At 39.9% G+C, this 18028-nt stretch overlaps 1 protein-coding gene across 5 annotated transcripts in view; it reads right to left on the bottom strand.

Moving 5' to 3' along the window:
• Positions 1–18028, bottom strand: part of ptprub (protein tyrosine phosphatase receptor type Ub) — a 157864-nt gene that overhangs the window by 34275 nt on the left and 105561 nt on the right. For 3 of the 5 annotated variants that reach the window (XM_039805643.1, XM_039805642.1, XM_039805646.1), the window contains exons 9-16: positions 16239–16348; positions 13321–13522; positions 11683–11785; positions 11316–11589; positions 5318–5354; positions 1838–1976; positions 843–866; positions 397–551 (exon numbers count right to left, since the gene is read on the bottom strand). In XM_039805643.1, the coding sequence (XP_039661577.1) occupies positions 397–551; positions 843–866; positions 1838–1976; positions 5318–5354; positions 11316–11589; positions 11683–11785; positions 13321–13522; positions 16239–16348 (1044 nt within the window). The remainder of the gene's footprint in view (positions 1–396; positions 552–842; positions 867–1837; positions 1977–5317; positions 5355–11315; positions 11590–11682; positions 11786–13320; positions 13523–16238; positions 16349–18028) is intronic. The other 2 variants (XM_039805644.1, XM_039805645.1) reach the window with 1 other exon arrangement.

The following is an 18028-nucleotide window of genomic DNA, read 5'->3' on the forward strand; positions in this document are numbered from 1 at the left end:
TGGAGTAAACACATCTATTGTTCCCTCTCTGTGAGACTGACAATATTAGAAAGGTGAACTACTGAAGATGAAAAGTACGGACTAGCATCACAAATAATTTATTTCGATTCATGTGACTTCACTTGTGCGATTCTCCTATTTTTTGCAATCTTGTGAGTTTTTTTTGTGTGTATCATCTGCAGGCAGTAAATAGCTGAAGGTGAGATGTACCAAAGAACATTTTTCACACAGGGTGATAACTATCTTTCAGAATGATTCAGACATTTATGGAGTGAATGAGTGACGGTCAACAAGATTACAAGTGTCATGATGTATGTCAATTTTGAAATTGCATTGTGTAGTTGTGGTAAGCTGGCAGGTTTGTGAACACTGTACTTTATGCTGCATTTGTCTTACTGCGTGTGCCGCAGGTTTGCGCATCCATGAAGGAAAGGGCCATTCTTTCATCCTCCTGTAGGGTGCTCTGGTCTGTGAAACTGCGCTCCATGGAGCCCATATGGCTCTTCTCCTGCCGGTAGGTAATGGGTGTCTTATTCATGTTCACTGGTTTCCTATTCATGGATAAAGAAGAAGAAGAAGGAGGGGGGATTGCAATACAGAAGATATTGTAATAGACAGATAGAGACAGAGAGAGGGAGAAAAATGAAATGTTATGTTTAGTAAGGACTAATATGGGGGTAGAGATTGAGAGAAACAAAGTGAAAAGTTAAGTGTAAAATTAGTGAGAAAAAAACAGCTGCCTTATTGTTTTCCCTCTACAGCTTATGATTGACAGCCAGAGCACAAGCATGTATATGATAGACCCAAAAACGATGGGAGAGCAAAGAGGTGGAGTCACTTACGGATAGTAAGAGTAGTAGTCCCTTCTGGCAAGAGTGCAGGAGAAGGAAAAAAAAAAATCAAGAGAAAGTAGAGATGCAAGATGAAAGCAAGGGCAGAATGCATTGATTACAGTGAAAATGAGATCCATCCTCTCGTGAGCTCGGCTGTGGGGGCAGCCATATGACACATGCGAATGTACCAAGCAGGTGCTGACAGACCAAACCACAGCGAGGCAGAAAAAACGTGTGTTTTTCCTTCTATCGAATACGTCTCAGTGTTACACTTCAAGGACTAGACCACGTGGCTTCCTGTCACAGAAAATTTAGCAATCAATTCTCTAAGAGCGAACTTCATGGTGGCTTAGCAGAGGAACCCGGGCTAATGTGCAGAGTAGTAGTGACTTTCAGAATCAACATTATTCAATATCAGCCTGGACGCTGTGTCAGCCGTTAAATAATGATTGCTGGAGCCCTGAGTAACTGCTTATTTGGCATGGCAGGTTCAATTTCAATTCATGTTATTTTAGTAAGGCAAGTTAAGTCTTATTTATGTCTTGAATTCAGGAGCACAGCTGCTGCTATATAAATCCAAAACCAGAGATGTGGATGATCTACTGTAGACCTGTGGGATCGTTGGCTAATAATCTCTAAAAGCACACCTTTTCCCTCCAAATTACAATCTCATTTAAGGGCCAGGGCTCTGCTTGGTGTGCGTAATTAAGTGGCTAATTGAATTGCACCCGCCTTTAATTAGATACTTCACACTCAGATAGGCTGTGCAGATGAGAGTTGTTTGGTCCCTCCGGTGCACCATAAGGGAATGAAAACAATGCAGCTGTGGCTGTTGGTCCAGCATCTTCCCTAAACAAGCATGACCTTTTTCAAAAGTTCAGCAAGTATAAAAACTGATTACTGAACTGTTCCAAAACAAAACATAAAGGGTAAAACAATGTGGGAAATGTGACTGTGCATAATGAGGCATGTTATGCACTCAATAGTTATCAGCAGACGTTTACCCTTTCTTAATGATGATGATGACGGCACCCAGCAGAAGGATGAGGACAACCAGACCTCCGGCACACACCCCGAGAATCAGACCCATCTCCTCAGAGTGTTGGGACACCTCCAGAGCCTTGCGGTGATCCTTGCAGGCCGCTAGAAGCAGAAACACGGGTGCACATTTAAAAAAAAAAAAAAAAAAGGCACAATGCAAATACAGGCTATAAATGAATGAAGTTGGAGGTGCCGAAGAAATGATTTATAGGAAATTCTAAAGCAAAGAGTGTGAAAAATTGAATGCAGAGACGGGAAAATTGAAAATTCCCCGCTTTGAAGAACTTATCATTCATGCACACAAAACTCACAAATGTAGACTTTTCACACGACACTACATGTACATTCACTCTGCTTATCTTGACTACTGTGGGGAGATCCACTGAATTGTAATGGTCTGCTTAAAGCCAAAGCTACACTTCAATAACAGTGGTATTTTCAAATAGCTGGAAAGATGAAAGCGACACAGGAAAAAAGAAGTGATGCCTTAAGCAAAGCAGCCAGCCACTGTCAGCGTTGTCCAACACAACACACCTGCAATCCTCAGACATATATAATGACAACTTGTGCTATAACAAGCAAAATGATTGGCTTGCAGAAGAAAAGTGTGTTTGTCTGAGAGTTTTTCAACCGGCTATTTAGGCTGTTCAAGATTTATACTGACATTTACAGAAAAGGAGCGGAGATAAGAGAATAAACACGTCGCCATAAATTGGTGTAAAAGAAAGAGTTGCAAATATGTCAGTGCAAGACAGAAACTGATTTGCTAAGATCCATTAGTCATGTACAAAAAAAGGCTTGCAGCACATTGTCCTTCAATCTATTGTTAAGTTCCATGGCATTGCAACATCACCTTGTGATATGACAATTGTACATTTATATGCTATGGTACATACAGTAAATTAAATCTTTGAGGTGCATTTCTATTCAAAACTGAATTAAATACTTTTTTCCCAGTGAAAAGTCACCCACACAGCCCTACAGTACAATTTCAAGGTGCCCCGGTGTCTGTGAGCTACTGGATAGCTTCGTACTTATGTAAATGGTGCTGAGCAGTGGCCCTTTTTTTGTCTTGTTCTAGGGGCCCACTGATCTAGTTTTTCTTGTGCGTGTCAGCCTGTGCTCCAGGCCTTGACAGCCCCAAAACTAGCCCTTCTGAGTCTATTGGAACAGCACAACCTATCCGGAGAGCAGTAGAAGAAGTCAGAGTAGGCCTAGGGATAGAACTGTATCTTTCTGCCTGCTGGGTAAGAATCAGATCTGGGGCAAGGAAAATGAAAACAGAGACATGTTTTAGCCAAACTATCTGCAGCCGGGGGCACTGTACTGGTGCTATAGAAGCCTGATACCAAAGATCAAAGTAGCACAATTATATTTCATTATTTGGCAGGATTTCTTTTAAATCATTGATGGGTGTTTGGCATACTGAATCTGAATGGAGAAAATTAGTCATTGGCTTGATATCAGAAAGGAACTGTTCCTTCTGAAACCGCTCAGGATGTAGATTTTTGAATTGCTACCTCTACGTAACATGTTCCAAAAATGTGACATTTCTGTGTGCTGTTCAGTGTATAGACACCTCATCTGACAGGTAAACTTTACTTAGCAGTAGTGGTAGGAGACGGTTTAGTTAGACTGGATCAAAGACGATCTTTTTGTAGTTTCTATTCACACACAGGGACACACTATCATCCAAAAATGCCTTCATGTCTGTGAGCTGCTGTAACTGAAGAGAACATAGATCTCAGCTCGTCTCAAGGTTCTCCATTCAAAAAACAGCCACAAACTCAGCACTTGCTGTTTATTTTATGCTGCGACTTCATTTAAAATTACACGTACAAGTGAAATACAGGGATGCGTTATATTGGCTAGAAAAGTAGATGAGGAGGTGAAAAATCAATTTCACTTTTCTGACATTTGGACAGATAAGGCGGTTTTGCCACATTTAGCCTTGGAATTTCTATTAAGCCAAACACGAGCATGAAATAGATTTCCACATGAATCCATGCACCTGCCAGCTGCCCGATGGTGGAAATTGGCACTTAGAGGAGAAATGGGAGTCTATTGTTGTGTTGAGCCTGCCAGAAGATCCTTAATTAAACTGTCACCTGGAAGTTGAAATGTAATCTCCAGCTTTGTTATCCAAGCCAGAATCATTTGCCACCACTTTGCTTGTGATGGGCTGCTTGATAATAACGGCTTAGGACCTGATGATGCGGAGGCTATGTTAATGGTAGAGGGATCACAGAGATCACAACAGCAACTGAAAAAACCTCTGACCTGTCGCACCTTGAAATTGGAAATCTACCTGGGAATTTTTTTCCTATCAATTTGCATTTCAAGCTTTTTTTCCGGTTACATCATCATTTACTGTACTGTATGTGGATGATGTAATGGGGGCAATCTTTTAAACCATTACTTTCCGTTGTGCACTTTTCTCTCTCTTCCCTTTTGTTCTTTCTATTCTTTATTTTATTTTATTATTAATATCTTGCTTATCTATTATTTTAACAGTTTGATCGCCGTTGTGGATTTACTTCTTTCGGTCATTGCTTAGAGTCAAAGAAAAGAGAAAAGCACACTGTAAAGCCCATTGGTGTGAAAAAGCATAATTAATTGATGCCCAACCGGGTGTCTGTGTATGGCAGATGGAGTGAGATGCTGAACTGAAATGGCTGGCCTTGCCTTTTGGCTTTATGCTTGAGGAGAGCCTCATCTATTTCATTTTTTCACTCACAAAAAAAAGGCCGTCAACAAAAAAAAGACACCCCGCCAAGACAATTTACTTGCAAGGCTCTGCTGTTGCGGTGCTATGATAACTATAAATACATGACTTTTATTCACCATGATCTGACAGTGTACTACAGCAAGAGGGGCTCTCCTGCCATCAGGACTTAGAGTCACTTGCCCTGCCCTTTGCATGTCCCTTTGAATCCAAAAGCTGAGCTACAGAAGAGGAGGGGGAAGGGGGGGGGGGTTGGGGGCTATACTGATAGGCCAAGGTAGCTCCATCTGGAAGTTTTGATCTGGAGGACCCTTCTGGACCTGGTTGAGGTCAAAGCCCTCAGATGTAGCCGTCTAGTGGGCTGCTGATGAGAACAAAGAGACTGCCTTTGATATAGCGTGTCCCAGCGTCTGACCTCAAACAAACAGGATGAAAGCCTGACCTCTAATCCCTCCCTGCTTGTTGCCCTTTTCTCAGAGAACCCGCTGCTAAACAACCAGGACCAGTCAGGCAAAATCTGTCCAGATCCCCACCTTGAGAGAGAGAGGTGAATGATGGTGCAGTATAGACTAAACTAAACAATACTGTTAAAATGACATTCTTAATTTCTTATCTTACAACAACGAGAGAGCAGACGACATCACACCGCACTCAGAAACAATGCAATTCATTCAAGGGCACAGTGTTTGTGGGAGGATAGATTTTCATGTTGGATTACCTTTGCGAGCGATGCGGATGCAGTTTATTCTGGATTCCTGAAAGAGAAAGAAAACACAGACATCAGAGGTGGAGGGTGTCGCCTTGCATTTTGCATAAAAGAGATGTGATAAAAGAAAAGAGAATGATGTGAAATACTGAGCTGAGACACCCACATATATCATGTTGAAAATATGTCCACAGCAGATAAAAAACACAGTCTGAATGAATGCATGATGCTACACAGTAAACAAGGGAGGACCGCATCTGGAACCACAGTGCTGTCTCCCATCTCTGCTGATTCGACCCTCTGATTAAATATATTTAAATGACTAAACATGAGTGGGTTGCACCATTCTTTTCTAAAAAAGCGTAATTTACTTTATGATAGAGGCACAAATAAACTACAATGAAAATGATTCAGATTGATACAGACAAATTACCCAAGAGTTAAAAGTCCTATTGACGACATGATATTACAAAATGTTTCAAATTTGAGAGCTGCAGTGAAGTGTTTGAGAAGGAGATGAGAGATTCTTGCTGAAGGATAAAATACGAGAGTTTAAAGGCAGAGAGCATAATTGAGAGGGGGGATTCAGACCAATGCATCACTATGAAATGGAATTAATTTTATTCAAATTTTAACTGATGACATCTCAGTATTATGAAAAGGACCTTTGTCAAACAGCACTAATGAGATCCAAGACTGTAATCCAATTCCATCCTGCCACCTCTTGCAGGAGATGCATTATCAAATTAAGATTTACAGATGCTAATTCAGGCATTATGGGACAATTATGCAAATTTGACCATTCGGAAATGAGTAAAAAGCACTTTTCTCAAACTCCAGTTAAATAGCTTTTTTTTTCTTTTTTTTTTTTATTGAAAATCCATTTCAAGCTGATAGAAACTTAAACACGTTCTTAATATGATGGTTTGATCTGAAAATACAGAGCCAGGTTGTAGACAAACGTGTTTTCTGAGAGACAGAATGTCATTTCATTGCTATAAACAAACCACACAGATTCAGACTGACATGTTTATTAGGGGTGGGAATCACCAGAGGCCTCACAATACGATATCATCACGATACTTATGTCATGATACAATATTATTGCGATTTTAAAGATATTGCAATATTTTGCGATATATTGCAATTTATTACCTTTTTTCCAACTTCAACTTCTTTTGGGGACATAATTTCAAATTATGTCCTCAAAAGAATACTTTGTCAACACAGTTTTTTTTAAAAAGATACATTTCTCTGTTTGTTCATCTCACTTCAATTTTATTGCTGCAAAATGGGATTGTCAAGCAGACAAACTGACCAACACATATATAATAAAAGATCGATACTTGGCGTCTGTGTATCGATACAGTATTGCCACGGAAAATATTGCGATACTATGCTGTATCGCTTTTTCCCCCACCACTAATGTTTAACATTAGCAAATGCAATTTAAGACTTATGTGCTCTTTTATTTATATGCATGAAATATGTATAATCTAATGTGAGACTGAAAAGACAAAAAAAGTCAAATAGGCAGCTATGTGTATACCTGCATATTCATTATAGTACATCATAAATCCTTTGTAAGAATCATCAGTACATAGCCCTTTTCATTGAAAAACTATTCAGTTTCTTTTTGAGTCCCAACTTATGTTTAGGCTGTTTAATATCAGTAGTGGAAAGTTACAAAGCACATTTACTCAATTACTGTATTCAAGCACAATATCAAGGTACTTATACAGTACTTGAGTATTTATATATATTCTAATTTGTACTTTATACTACTACTACATTTCATTTCAGAGGGGAAATATTATAATTTTTACTCCACTACATTTATTTGATAACTTTAGTAAATTTAGAGATTCAGATTAATAATACAAAATATATTTAACAAATACATCATGATTTATTATTATGGACTAAGACATTATTGATCCCCAGGGGGAAATTCACAAACAGTGAAAAGCAGTATGTTAGGTCATTAAAATGACTTCCACCTTTACCAGCTGCAACATTAAAGTGATGAACACATCAGTGCATTAATAATTATTATAATGGGCTATTCTGCATGAGGAGTACTGTCCTTTACACATATTTTAATGCTTTTTTTTTTTTTTACAAATGGTTATTATATTGCTAGATGTTGAGACGTTTTCCACATATGTAAATAATCAATATGCGTTGTGAAAGCAGTTTGTGTTTCAAGTTATTGCCTTTCCACACAGCTCCATGGTCAAATCTACTCAAAGCCTACTTACACTGGTACATACTCTGTTTATGAAATGTTAACTTGCAGTATCACTAATGTTACAGAATATGACATGGATGTTAATAATAATATATGTGGATGTTAACATATTTTTTGAGAATCCTGCCTTCTTTGGTTTGTTATTAAGGGACTAACTAACTAAATAACTAACTAAGGAATTCTCCTGTAAAGACTAAGTAGCTGCTTCTCATAATCATAAAGTAACTGGATGAACTGCTTAGTAACTATTCAGTATGATTTACCACTTGATTACCAATAATTAAATGATTAGTAATAGATTAAGTAATGGGAATTTCCCATGAAAAAAGTGGGGAGAATGTTAATTCACAGATATTTACTTATGGAAGATATTGGACAAATGTTGACCTGATGATGGTACAAGAGGAAAAGTTAAGGTATCGGCCGATCAAGCTAAAGTGAAAAGGCTGTGATGTCGAATTCTTGTTGAATGGGTTTCTTTTTTATCTAAATTTAACATCCATAAACAAATACTTTTCTGCATTTTGACATTGTGGCAGATCTTTTGTTGTAATGCATTGTGACAGTGGATGAAAAGCCATACTTTAAGTCAAGAAGTACCATTGCTATTTGCACAACTTAATTTGTATTGGTGCTCTGCAGGATAATAGAATTTATCTTGATGGGTATTAATGATCTGTTTCTTGTAATTAATAATCAATAATCAAATTGCTTAAAAGTGCATTTCTATTGTATGCGTCTCTAGAAACGCTGACTGGTGACTTTGAGCTTTTGAGAAGCTGATTTGATGAATTTGATGAACGTTTGAAACCTTACATTCAATCATTACAAGCTTTGGCAAATTAAGACAGAGCACATTTACATCTATTTGCTGTAGTAAAAAAATATGTTGGTGTGATGGATAGTCGCGCATTTCTGTAACATGCACATCTGAATCGTTGTGTGTCGGCTCAGCAGAAGAGTTAATAGGCCGGCTACAGATTGTGGGACACTCATCACACGTCTGACACGTCTGGCCGTGCTGTGCCAGGGCTGGTTATTCCTGGCCGCTCTAAATACAATACACAAATGCCAACATGCAATGTGGCACACACTGAGGGTTTTACTGTGTGTGTGTGTGTGTGTGTGTGTGTGTGTGTGTGTGTGTGTGTGTGTGTGTGTGTGTGTGTGTGTGTGTGTATGTATGTATGTATGTATGTATATATATATATATATATATATATATATATATATATATATATATATATATATATATATATATATATATATATATATATATATAATATGGCATGCCATTTAGGAAATTATTATATATATATATGTAAAGTTTGAATATATTGAATGAACCTTGAATATATTGAATGAAAGTCTGAATATATTGAATGAAAGTCTGAATATATTGAATGAAAGTCTGAATATATTGAATGAATGTCTGAATATATTGAATGAAAGTTGAAAAGGAATCTGACGTCATTGTCTGTCGGTTGCCTCCGCCTCGTCGGGCATTAACCCTTACATACGTGACTGCCTTTAATGCCAGCAGGCACCCTTTCAGTTCAAGAGCAGGTGCAGTCTTTTTCTTCTTCCACAATAAGTGGGCATAAGGTAATTATGCTTCCCTATTCTCTATATAAAAATACCCCACAGTATGAATATGCTGAATGAATTTATGGTTCCATACAAAATCACATTTCAAATGCTAAAATTCTCTTTTTTGGCCTACATTTTTGTGACAGAGTGAGCATAGTGGTAAAATGTAAAATGCCTGAAATGCATAATTGTACACAGAGGATAGGAAGACAAAACACAAAGTAAGCAAACAAAATAGCACACAAAACACACATTATGCAATTGCAATATTCCCGTCCAAACAGGCAGCACAAGCCAAACCTTAACATCTGATTTGTGGGTTTGATAGACAAATTAAGACTCATTAAGTTGTTAACAATTGTTAATAACACTGGAACGTTAATAATGCCATTAACAGGCCAAAGAAGCCATCAGTGTCATACTGTCTTATTTGCGGTTTGTGTTATTTCTGCTATGTTATGCTCTTTTATGTTATCTTGCTTTATGTAACTAGCACTTTTTCATGTGTCGGTTCATATTGTCGTAGGCCTCCTGTGACATGTCTTCTGTGCCCCGCTGTTGATTGGTTGTATGCCCAGCAATTAGCTGCCCCTCTGCTGTGCTCAACTAATTGAATTGAGCTACTGTAAATCACAAGCTTTTTAGCTGACATCCTGAGTAAAATCAAAACTTCTTGGGCTTCCATCACACCCACAACAAAACCTCTGCATTGAAAAAGGTGCGATGTCTGAAACACTGACCCTAGAATAAAGCAGTCTCTAATTATGTGTTTGCAGGATTACGCTTTGTCGTTTTTTGACTAAAACATCTTGTGAACACATGAAAAGTAAGTTCCTGCCCTCCCAGCACACTGTTGTTCCTTCAAGAGTTATTGTTGCCCAGATTTCGACTGTGACTGACTGCTACTGTATTTCATGGCAAAGCCGGTAGTATTTGAAAGACTGGGGACAGTGTTGGCTGTGTAATATCGCCCTGTGTTTCCACTCATTGTGGGTCATGGATGCTGGCACCCTGCCAGGCAAAACAAAACCTAATCTCATCCGCTGGTAAAGCCAGGCCTCCCCTATCTAATCCCATGCTTAGTAGCCTAGTTGTGTGAAGTGCTCACACTGCACTACCTCCGTGTATTTCTCCATTGGCTTGGAAAAACATCCTAATGGTGTTCATGGGACTTTATAATACACACATGCCAAGTTAAAAAAAAAAGAAAGTGACGTGATCACAAAGTAGCCACTGACAGGACTCGAAAAGTCAAACAGACCAGTAACCCAGCTTGCATGTATTTCTTCCCAGATGATGATCACACAAGGCTGTGTTACCCACGGCAACTTTTCTCAGCTCCATTGCTACAGTCTGTGGATATTAAGGCAGCAGCTTTCTACCTCTGATCATCTGCACCTGTGCCCAATTATCTCTAAGTAATTGCCTTACCCAAGTAGCAGCACTTCCTGTAATGGAATTTGGAAAGGTAATGTGGCGTCCTCTGGGTATGACTGGATGATGAGCAGTGAAATGGATGGAAACGCAGCAGTGTTAAATTACACACTGCTTCCCAACTAACAAGGTCTACAACCAGGATTCACAAAGATTTTGTTATGTGGACAAGAATGCTGAAATCTAAAAGCTTTAAGCCTGGTTTACGTTGGTCCACACTCACTGGCAATTTAAAAAACAATACTCAAGTGATTAGGTGTATAAAGACAGAAAAGAGTAGAGAAGGACATTAATGAAAGGGCCATTGAACGAAGTACATGAGATAACAGGACACAAAAAGAAAGGAATGGGACAGAATAGGAAAAGCATAGAAAATAAAAGCTGAATGAAGTGGAGTACATTGTTGACGCTGAGTAATTTCAGCTAAGCACTGCTCCGTTAGCTGTAAGTAATGCATGCAAGTAATTCTCTGTTTCAGATATGCTTTGTTTGCAGAGAATCAAAGCGGTTGGATATAAACATACATCATTTCCAAGTAGTTACACTGCCAGTTCAATATGTCTTCATCCAACACCACCATTCACAGCACAAATACTCTTTTAGGGGTTGTGAGCCCAGACAATGTCAACTGTCCTACAGAGTCAACCATAGCAATAGTAAATACAGATAACCATTAACAGCTAGCTAGTGTTTCCAGATCTGTTGCCCCACTGGTTGGAGTTAACAATCACTCACCCCTCTGAAGTTGCTCATAGCCTGGAAGTAGACAAGGTAGCTTTTGCGTGGGTCCAAAGGGCTGTTCCAGTAGCCGTTGTAAGTGTGATTGTCGCCCACAGTGAAGGGACTGGCCTCTGGAAGGCTGCTGGGTGGCAGCTCGGCTGTGTAGTAGTGTGGTGTGCCCCGGGCCTGCGCTTCACCGTGGGACATGGGCAGCGGGAAACACTCCTGAAGCCCCAGCTCTCTCTTCACTTTCTTCACTGTCTCCTCTTCAATTACCACCTGGTATGTACTGGACACAGAGTGGATGTGCACCTTTAATAAGCCATGTTTGGTATAAAATAAAAAATAAATCTAATATGTACATTTGAGATTATTTCCTCACCTGACAGGTGCACCCCTGCCTTGGGCCGGGCGCAGCAGGACAGTAATGGTGCTCTCTGTCTCGCCCAGGGGGGATGGCATGTCTCCGTAGTCAAAAGTGGGAGCTGAAGACACAGAAAAACACTAAATTTACATGTCCATACACACAAAAACACATAATGGCATACCCAGTGTTCATTTATGCCACCTTAATTCAGTTAAAATACAGTCTCTGCTTCCACATAAATGTGTTCAGCTCCTCAATGTCTCGTGATGCTGACAGACCCTTTAGAGCCATCCCCCTCTCAGTGCTAGTACCCAATACCCACATCCTCATATTCAGTACACTGCTTGAATTTCCCTTCTAGTTGTCTTGGATACAAGTCCAATAAAAAGTTATGTGTGTGACGCTAAATTGAACAGGTTTCTCATCTAAAAGGATTTGGCTAGAGACCTGCTCCTCCCTGGAGATGTGGTGGCACATTTCTCTTAAATATCAGTAGTAAATTAGTGAGGGGAAGCAGAGCAAACTATTCATGAGGAATCAATGATTATCATATTAAGAAGCGGTTTGCTAATACCGCAGCAGTTAAGGTGAGGCATTAAAGGGAAACTGAAAGTGCATTTGTGGACATTAAAGGTCTGTTGCGGTTTGTAGAACTAAAAGAGGGTGTGATGCCTGTTGCCAGACAGAGTCTCTTTGAAGGATGATTGTGTATCAGCCACAGTGCGCACACATCTGAATGTATGTGCGCGTGTGCCAATGAGGAAATGTGTGTAGTTGGATACTCTGCGGTGAGTACTGCTTGAAGATGCTGACAGTAGTAGCTGTTGAAGGTGTTCAGTGTTTGCTAGCTGTCAGTGCAGATTTGAGAGACACTCAGTGTAAGTGAATGTTCTGCACCGTGGGCCAGTGGAGGAGGTTGAGGATGATCTGCAAAGACTTTTCGACTCTATCTGTGGTCTGGCTTTGTGCCAACGTTCTGTCTGACATACAAGCCAGTAAGCAGTGATTGCGCACTAAATCTATAATTAAACAAACCAGGCCTCTCTGTGAAGACACAGAGGCAGAAGGAAAGAGTAAATTTGTGAGCAAGAAAGGGTGGGAGTGGCTGTGCTGTGCGTTCATAAGAGGGGTAATCCCATCCCTTAACAAGCGCAAATGCATCATTAAGAGGGAATAGAAAAATAAAGGCTGGATTTCTATCACCAGTAATAAGCTCGGAGACTCTCGGAAGGGACATTCTGCTCACAAGAATGTATTGCATCTTTCTTTATACTTAACACATAGCAGTGTCCCCTCTGTGGTGTTTCTCTGCTTCCTACGAGTTAATTTATGTCTTGAGGACTGTGAGATGAGTGTGTCACTAGTTTGGAGAGGCAATGGAAGCTCTTACACTCTGGGAGCAGTAGTATTGCCTCCGCAAGAGAGAAGAAAGATGCCGAGGTCAAAGGAGAGAAAACCCAGATCCTAATTATAGTAGGCAGTGGGTGAAATCTGGCGTTGTACCTGCGTGGTGCATCAGTAATAGGCGGTGATGGCACGATAGTGATGCCTACATGGACAGGCTGACCGTTTCCATTTCTATTTTACAATTTTACAGCCGCTTTCACACTCCCTCGCAAGCACACATGCTCAATCAGTAAGTGGTGCTAATACCTGAGATGTTAGTGGTGATTTCAGTGAGGGCGGTCTGCCCAAAGCCTTTGACTGTACGGGCTCGAACTGAAATGAGATAAGTTGTTCCCGGGTGGAGGTTGGAGAACATGTGGTAGGTCTCATTTTTCAGCTTGGACACAGTTCGCCTCGGCCCCGGGACGTTGATGCCTGGATCAGACGACTCAATGCTCTGGTAACTTATCTGTTGAAAACAAGATGGTCTCAGGGTTATATCATAAAAAACAGAGTCACCTCTGCGCTGATTTTAAGCTTAATTATTGTAGCCGCTAACACAGATCTGCAGAGGTCATTAAATCAAACGGCCATAAACGGTCATAAGAAGTAATTCTAATGTTTGATTGATAGGATTAACTTCGGTCAGAAATGAATTTGCTTCTCTATATCAATTTTTTTGTTTTGGATGAATAGAGCTTGAGTGGCATTGGCACTTTTGCGTCAAAGTCATACGAGCAACTTGGAGTTCTTCAAAAAAAATGTTGTGAGTGATAAATAAATTTCCAACTAAGTAATGCATTATGAAGGCTATGGCCTAAGGATGCCACGCAGTAAATATTAAATTTAAGTGTTCAATCAATAGCGCTAAGTGTTCATGAGTTTAATTAATTCTTATTAACACTCAAGAATTGCTCTTCATGAGTGTGCTTTAAAAGTAAAGAATTTTATAAAGTTTTTTTCTCAAGAGGTGATTTGCCTCGACTCCACACTACTCTCATGAAAATTTCCACTTATACTCTTTGAAATAGTGGAGAGCTAAATGAGACGACCTTACTGCAATCAGACAAGGGTGAACATATTAGGACATACATTAGAGCTGGGAGGGATCCACTTCATTGAAGGAATGAGCACACACTCACTGCGTACTGTATATGCTCATATGCATGTACAGTAGTACACACACACTGAAGATGCCACTCAGTCCACACCAGAGGCTTTGTTGATTATCATAAGAAGAGCTTAATTCCCTAAAATAGATTGGTGAGCCATCCAGCGAGTAAACACAGACAGACCTCTGTGTTTCCTCTACAAAGGCAGACATAAAAGATGCCCGACAGCACACAAAGCAGTGAGGAGGGCTTGCAGGACAGCATGGCTGTCGATGGGCTCAGCCAGAGTGGTCAATGGTTTAATCTGAGAGAAATGAAGAGGATTTCTACAGCTCTGTTTAAAGCTATCTCCGTCAGCTGAGAGAGATCAACACATTACAGGGTAAAAAAAATCCTGTACAACCTCCACTTTATATGTCAAACCACAAATCCTATTTAATAATATCCTTGAGGCGACATTGCAAGAGAGGCCAAGGAAAGAAGGCTTGAGGATAGGTCTGCAGGCCCATTGATGGCTCACCACAGACAGAGGGCATACAGTAAATCCAAAATCATTATCCGGCTGAACATAAGGCCTTCAGCATAACAGATACATGTGAGTTATCTATTAATGACACAGGGCTCTATTTAAATGGCACAAGACCAGCATTAAGTGCTAGGCCGTGTGCACATGGTCAGTGAGAGCGTATCCGAGCATCGCTGCTATTTTCTCTCATATAGGCATTACGCACCACACTCTAAATGGTTGGGTGAGGAAAAATATGAATTGAAGCAGAGTGGTTTGGTAATTAAGGACATGTCTGTATGTACTGTGCCAATTATAGTGGCACTTGAAGAAAATGGCTCACCAAATAGAGAGGAAAGTATTTCTGCACTGACAGGGTGTTGCTTGAGATTAAATAAATATTAAGTCCAAAGTGTTTCTGGACTTGCTGGCTATGTACTGTTTGAGTATTAAAAATAGGGCTACAGTTAAAAGTTCACAAACAACACACTGCACCTACAGCTGCTGAAAACCCGAAATACTCCAGTTGACCAAACAATAGGCCATTTAAGGGAAGACATTTGGACATCACAGTAGGAAAAGCACAGGTGTATCAAGGTTCCTGGTATTGTGCATGCTGGCTCTCTGTCATAGTATGTGTCTACTGTCAAGCGTCATTGTCTATGTTAGCAGCGGCTGCAAAGCATTTTGGTAGCGTTGCGGGGACTTTTGAGAAGCGGGGCTTCAAGTTGCCTGCTCCTCATTTGCATGAAGAAAAGATCTAAAATGAAGACAGATTAAGCAACTGTATAGCCTATTTCTCGCATCAAACGTTTTCAGAAACACATTTCGGTGAACTATTTTTGTGGAGCAGACAGCCCCACGTGAAGCGTTTGTACAATCAGGAGTAGCCATCACGGTTGTATGAGGGCGTAGCCTGTTTTCCTTGCTTATCAGTGGTCAGTGAAGAGAAACTGATGACTGCTAGTGGCAAGCCCACTAGCGTGCAATGCTGGGAAGCAGGGGTGATCCCTGCTGTCAAAAAACGCCACAGTGGACACAAACCACTTACTGGAACACTTGAATAGTACAGAGCCATTGTAAGTGTTAGTAACATCTGTTTTTCCTACAATGACAAGTCCAAATGTCTGCTACATGTATGAAAAAGGCCTATCTGACCACAAAGTCAATTTAGTAGCTTTTCTGGAGCTTTCTATCGTATCACACATCTTCCTCAGCAGGTGTTCGTCCAGTTGTCATGGAATACTATTTCCCAACTGTTTGGGAGCCAGTCCTGGACGCTACTATATCAGAGTTTAGGTTTACATTAGCCTCTCTGTCCTGCTCGTTAGGATTAGGGTCAGTTTACAGTCCAGCAGGCCAGGCCAAACTCCTTATCAAAGATAGCATATCGCTTAGTCCTCATCCTAAACATCTTTTCTTTAGTAAAAGTGACAAATACTGTTTACATATATGAACAATGAAGCATACATCTTAACATCTGTCTTGTACATCCAAGTATGTAAACTAAGCTAATAATTAAGCTAACAATGCAATATAAATTCAACAGAATGTCTCTCTGAGCTCACCTCATATTGGGTAATAAGGCCATTGGGCTCGATGGGCTCCTCCCACTTCAGGAAGATCATGTCATCCAGCGGGGTGAAGGTAAGCGACTCTGGCGCTATGCCTCCGGGAACTATAAGAAATTGTCAGAACAAACAATGGTCGGGAAAATTGAAGTGCTAATCCCACGATGAGCCTCTCCTGTCAATATCACAGAAGCGAATGTCATAGTGGCTCAGAACAATGCACCACATGAGATGCTCAGACAGCCAGAGAGCAGCAGGCACAGAACATCAGATAAGGACACAGTTCATTTATGATCTGCATCAATTAACCCTCTGAGGTCTAACGGCATTTTCACACATCTTCTTAAATTTACCTTTTTAAGGTATTTGCATATAACTGATTCCCGTGTGTTTCATATCAGAATGTTTAGAACAAACTCAGCTTTCCGTACAGTGCCGCACAATTTTTTTCTAGAGCAATGTGTAAAGAGATAATTTGGCGCTAAAGCTGAAACGTTGATGTTGGCTTTTTGAAAGTCCTCAAATCTCTTTTGAAAACAAACCTTAACTTGTTATGTGTTGTACGAATCGTTTCGGTGCTTGAAATTAGTTTACAAAAGTCTTAGGTTATATATGATTAAATAAGTAAATAAATGTTTGAAATGAAATTTTGTAATATCGCTTTTTGAGTAGGAGTTTTGTCAAACATCGTTTGGATGCACCGGTGTGTCTTTCGTCCTCATATTAATTTATATCAATCTTTAGTTGAAATGTATTGATGGATATGTCAGACGCTTGCTGGTAAACTTGTTTCTGAATGGCAGTGAGAGGACTGTCGATGCCTGAACTTTCAACATTAGACTCTGTTAACAGTTTTTTTGGGCCATTCGGTTGCAGCCCCTGTGTGTGAGCGCTGTACAGAGGAAGACTGTTATGTGAGATCCAGGCCTGAGGCTAAAGCAAGAGCCAAACAGCTGAGTCAACTGTTATTTTTGAATTGAGTTAGTCTGGAGGACAGAGTTGCTTATTAAGGCTTTTGGGGGGAAAAGTGTTCATAATTGACATGTACTGTATACATACATTTATTTTTCATCACTTCAGGAAGAAAAAAAACTCTCTTGCTGTCTCTCTCTCTCTTGATCTTTTTTTATCTTTCGCTGTATATATCTCTTTCTGAAAAATCTTGTTTGTTTTGTTTTTTTTCACGGCAGAATTGATTTCTCACTCAGCTGCCATGCAGACGGCACAAAGGAATAATAGGAGATAAGAAATAAGCACAAAATCCTATCTCAGGGTTGCCAGAGACTCAGATATAATGTTTTCTCTTTTATGGTATTTTCGTCTGAAAATGAAATGGATCTTTTGTAATGCCAATTCCATCCTCAGTCAGATGGTCACCCTCTCTTGAGATGAAGTGAGAGGAGCTGGTGTTAATGTTTTGAAATATTAAGAAAATTTACACTATGAACCCAAACTGATTGATATATGAATTTGTATATTTCATCCACATGTGGTGCACTTGATTTATGTTGAAAAGAGCACCTTAAAACCCCCAAAACAACCCACTCAGCATTAGTTATGTGACAGTAAAGTTCTAGCAGTAGGCAGTCACAGGTCTGCATAGTCTCCTCTCTGACATTTACTATTAGAATAGTTAAACAATTTGAGGTATTCTGGTACTTTTTAGATGTCACACTCCAAAACAGCTTTCTAAATTTCATAATTTAAGATATGACAATGATAACACCGGGTCTCTCTGAATAAAAGGTGAAGATAGTAAAATGCACATGAAGCTGGAGGGCAGCCGG

The sequence above is a fragment of the Perca fluviatilis genome, chromosome 7 (genome assembly GCF_010015445.1).
Source record: "Perca fluviatilis chromosome 7, GENO_Pfluv_1.0, whole genome shotgun sequence".
Taxonomy (NCBI): domain Eukaryota; kingdom Metazoa; phylum Chordata; class Actinopteri; order Perciformes; family Percidae; genus Perca; species Perca fluviatilis.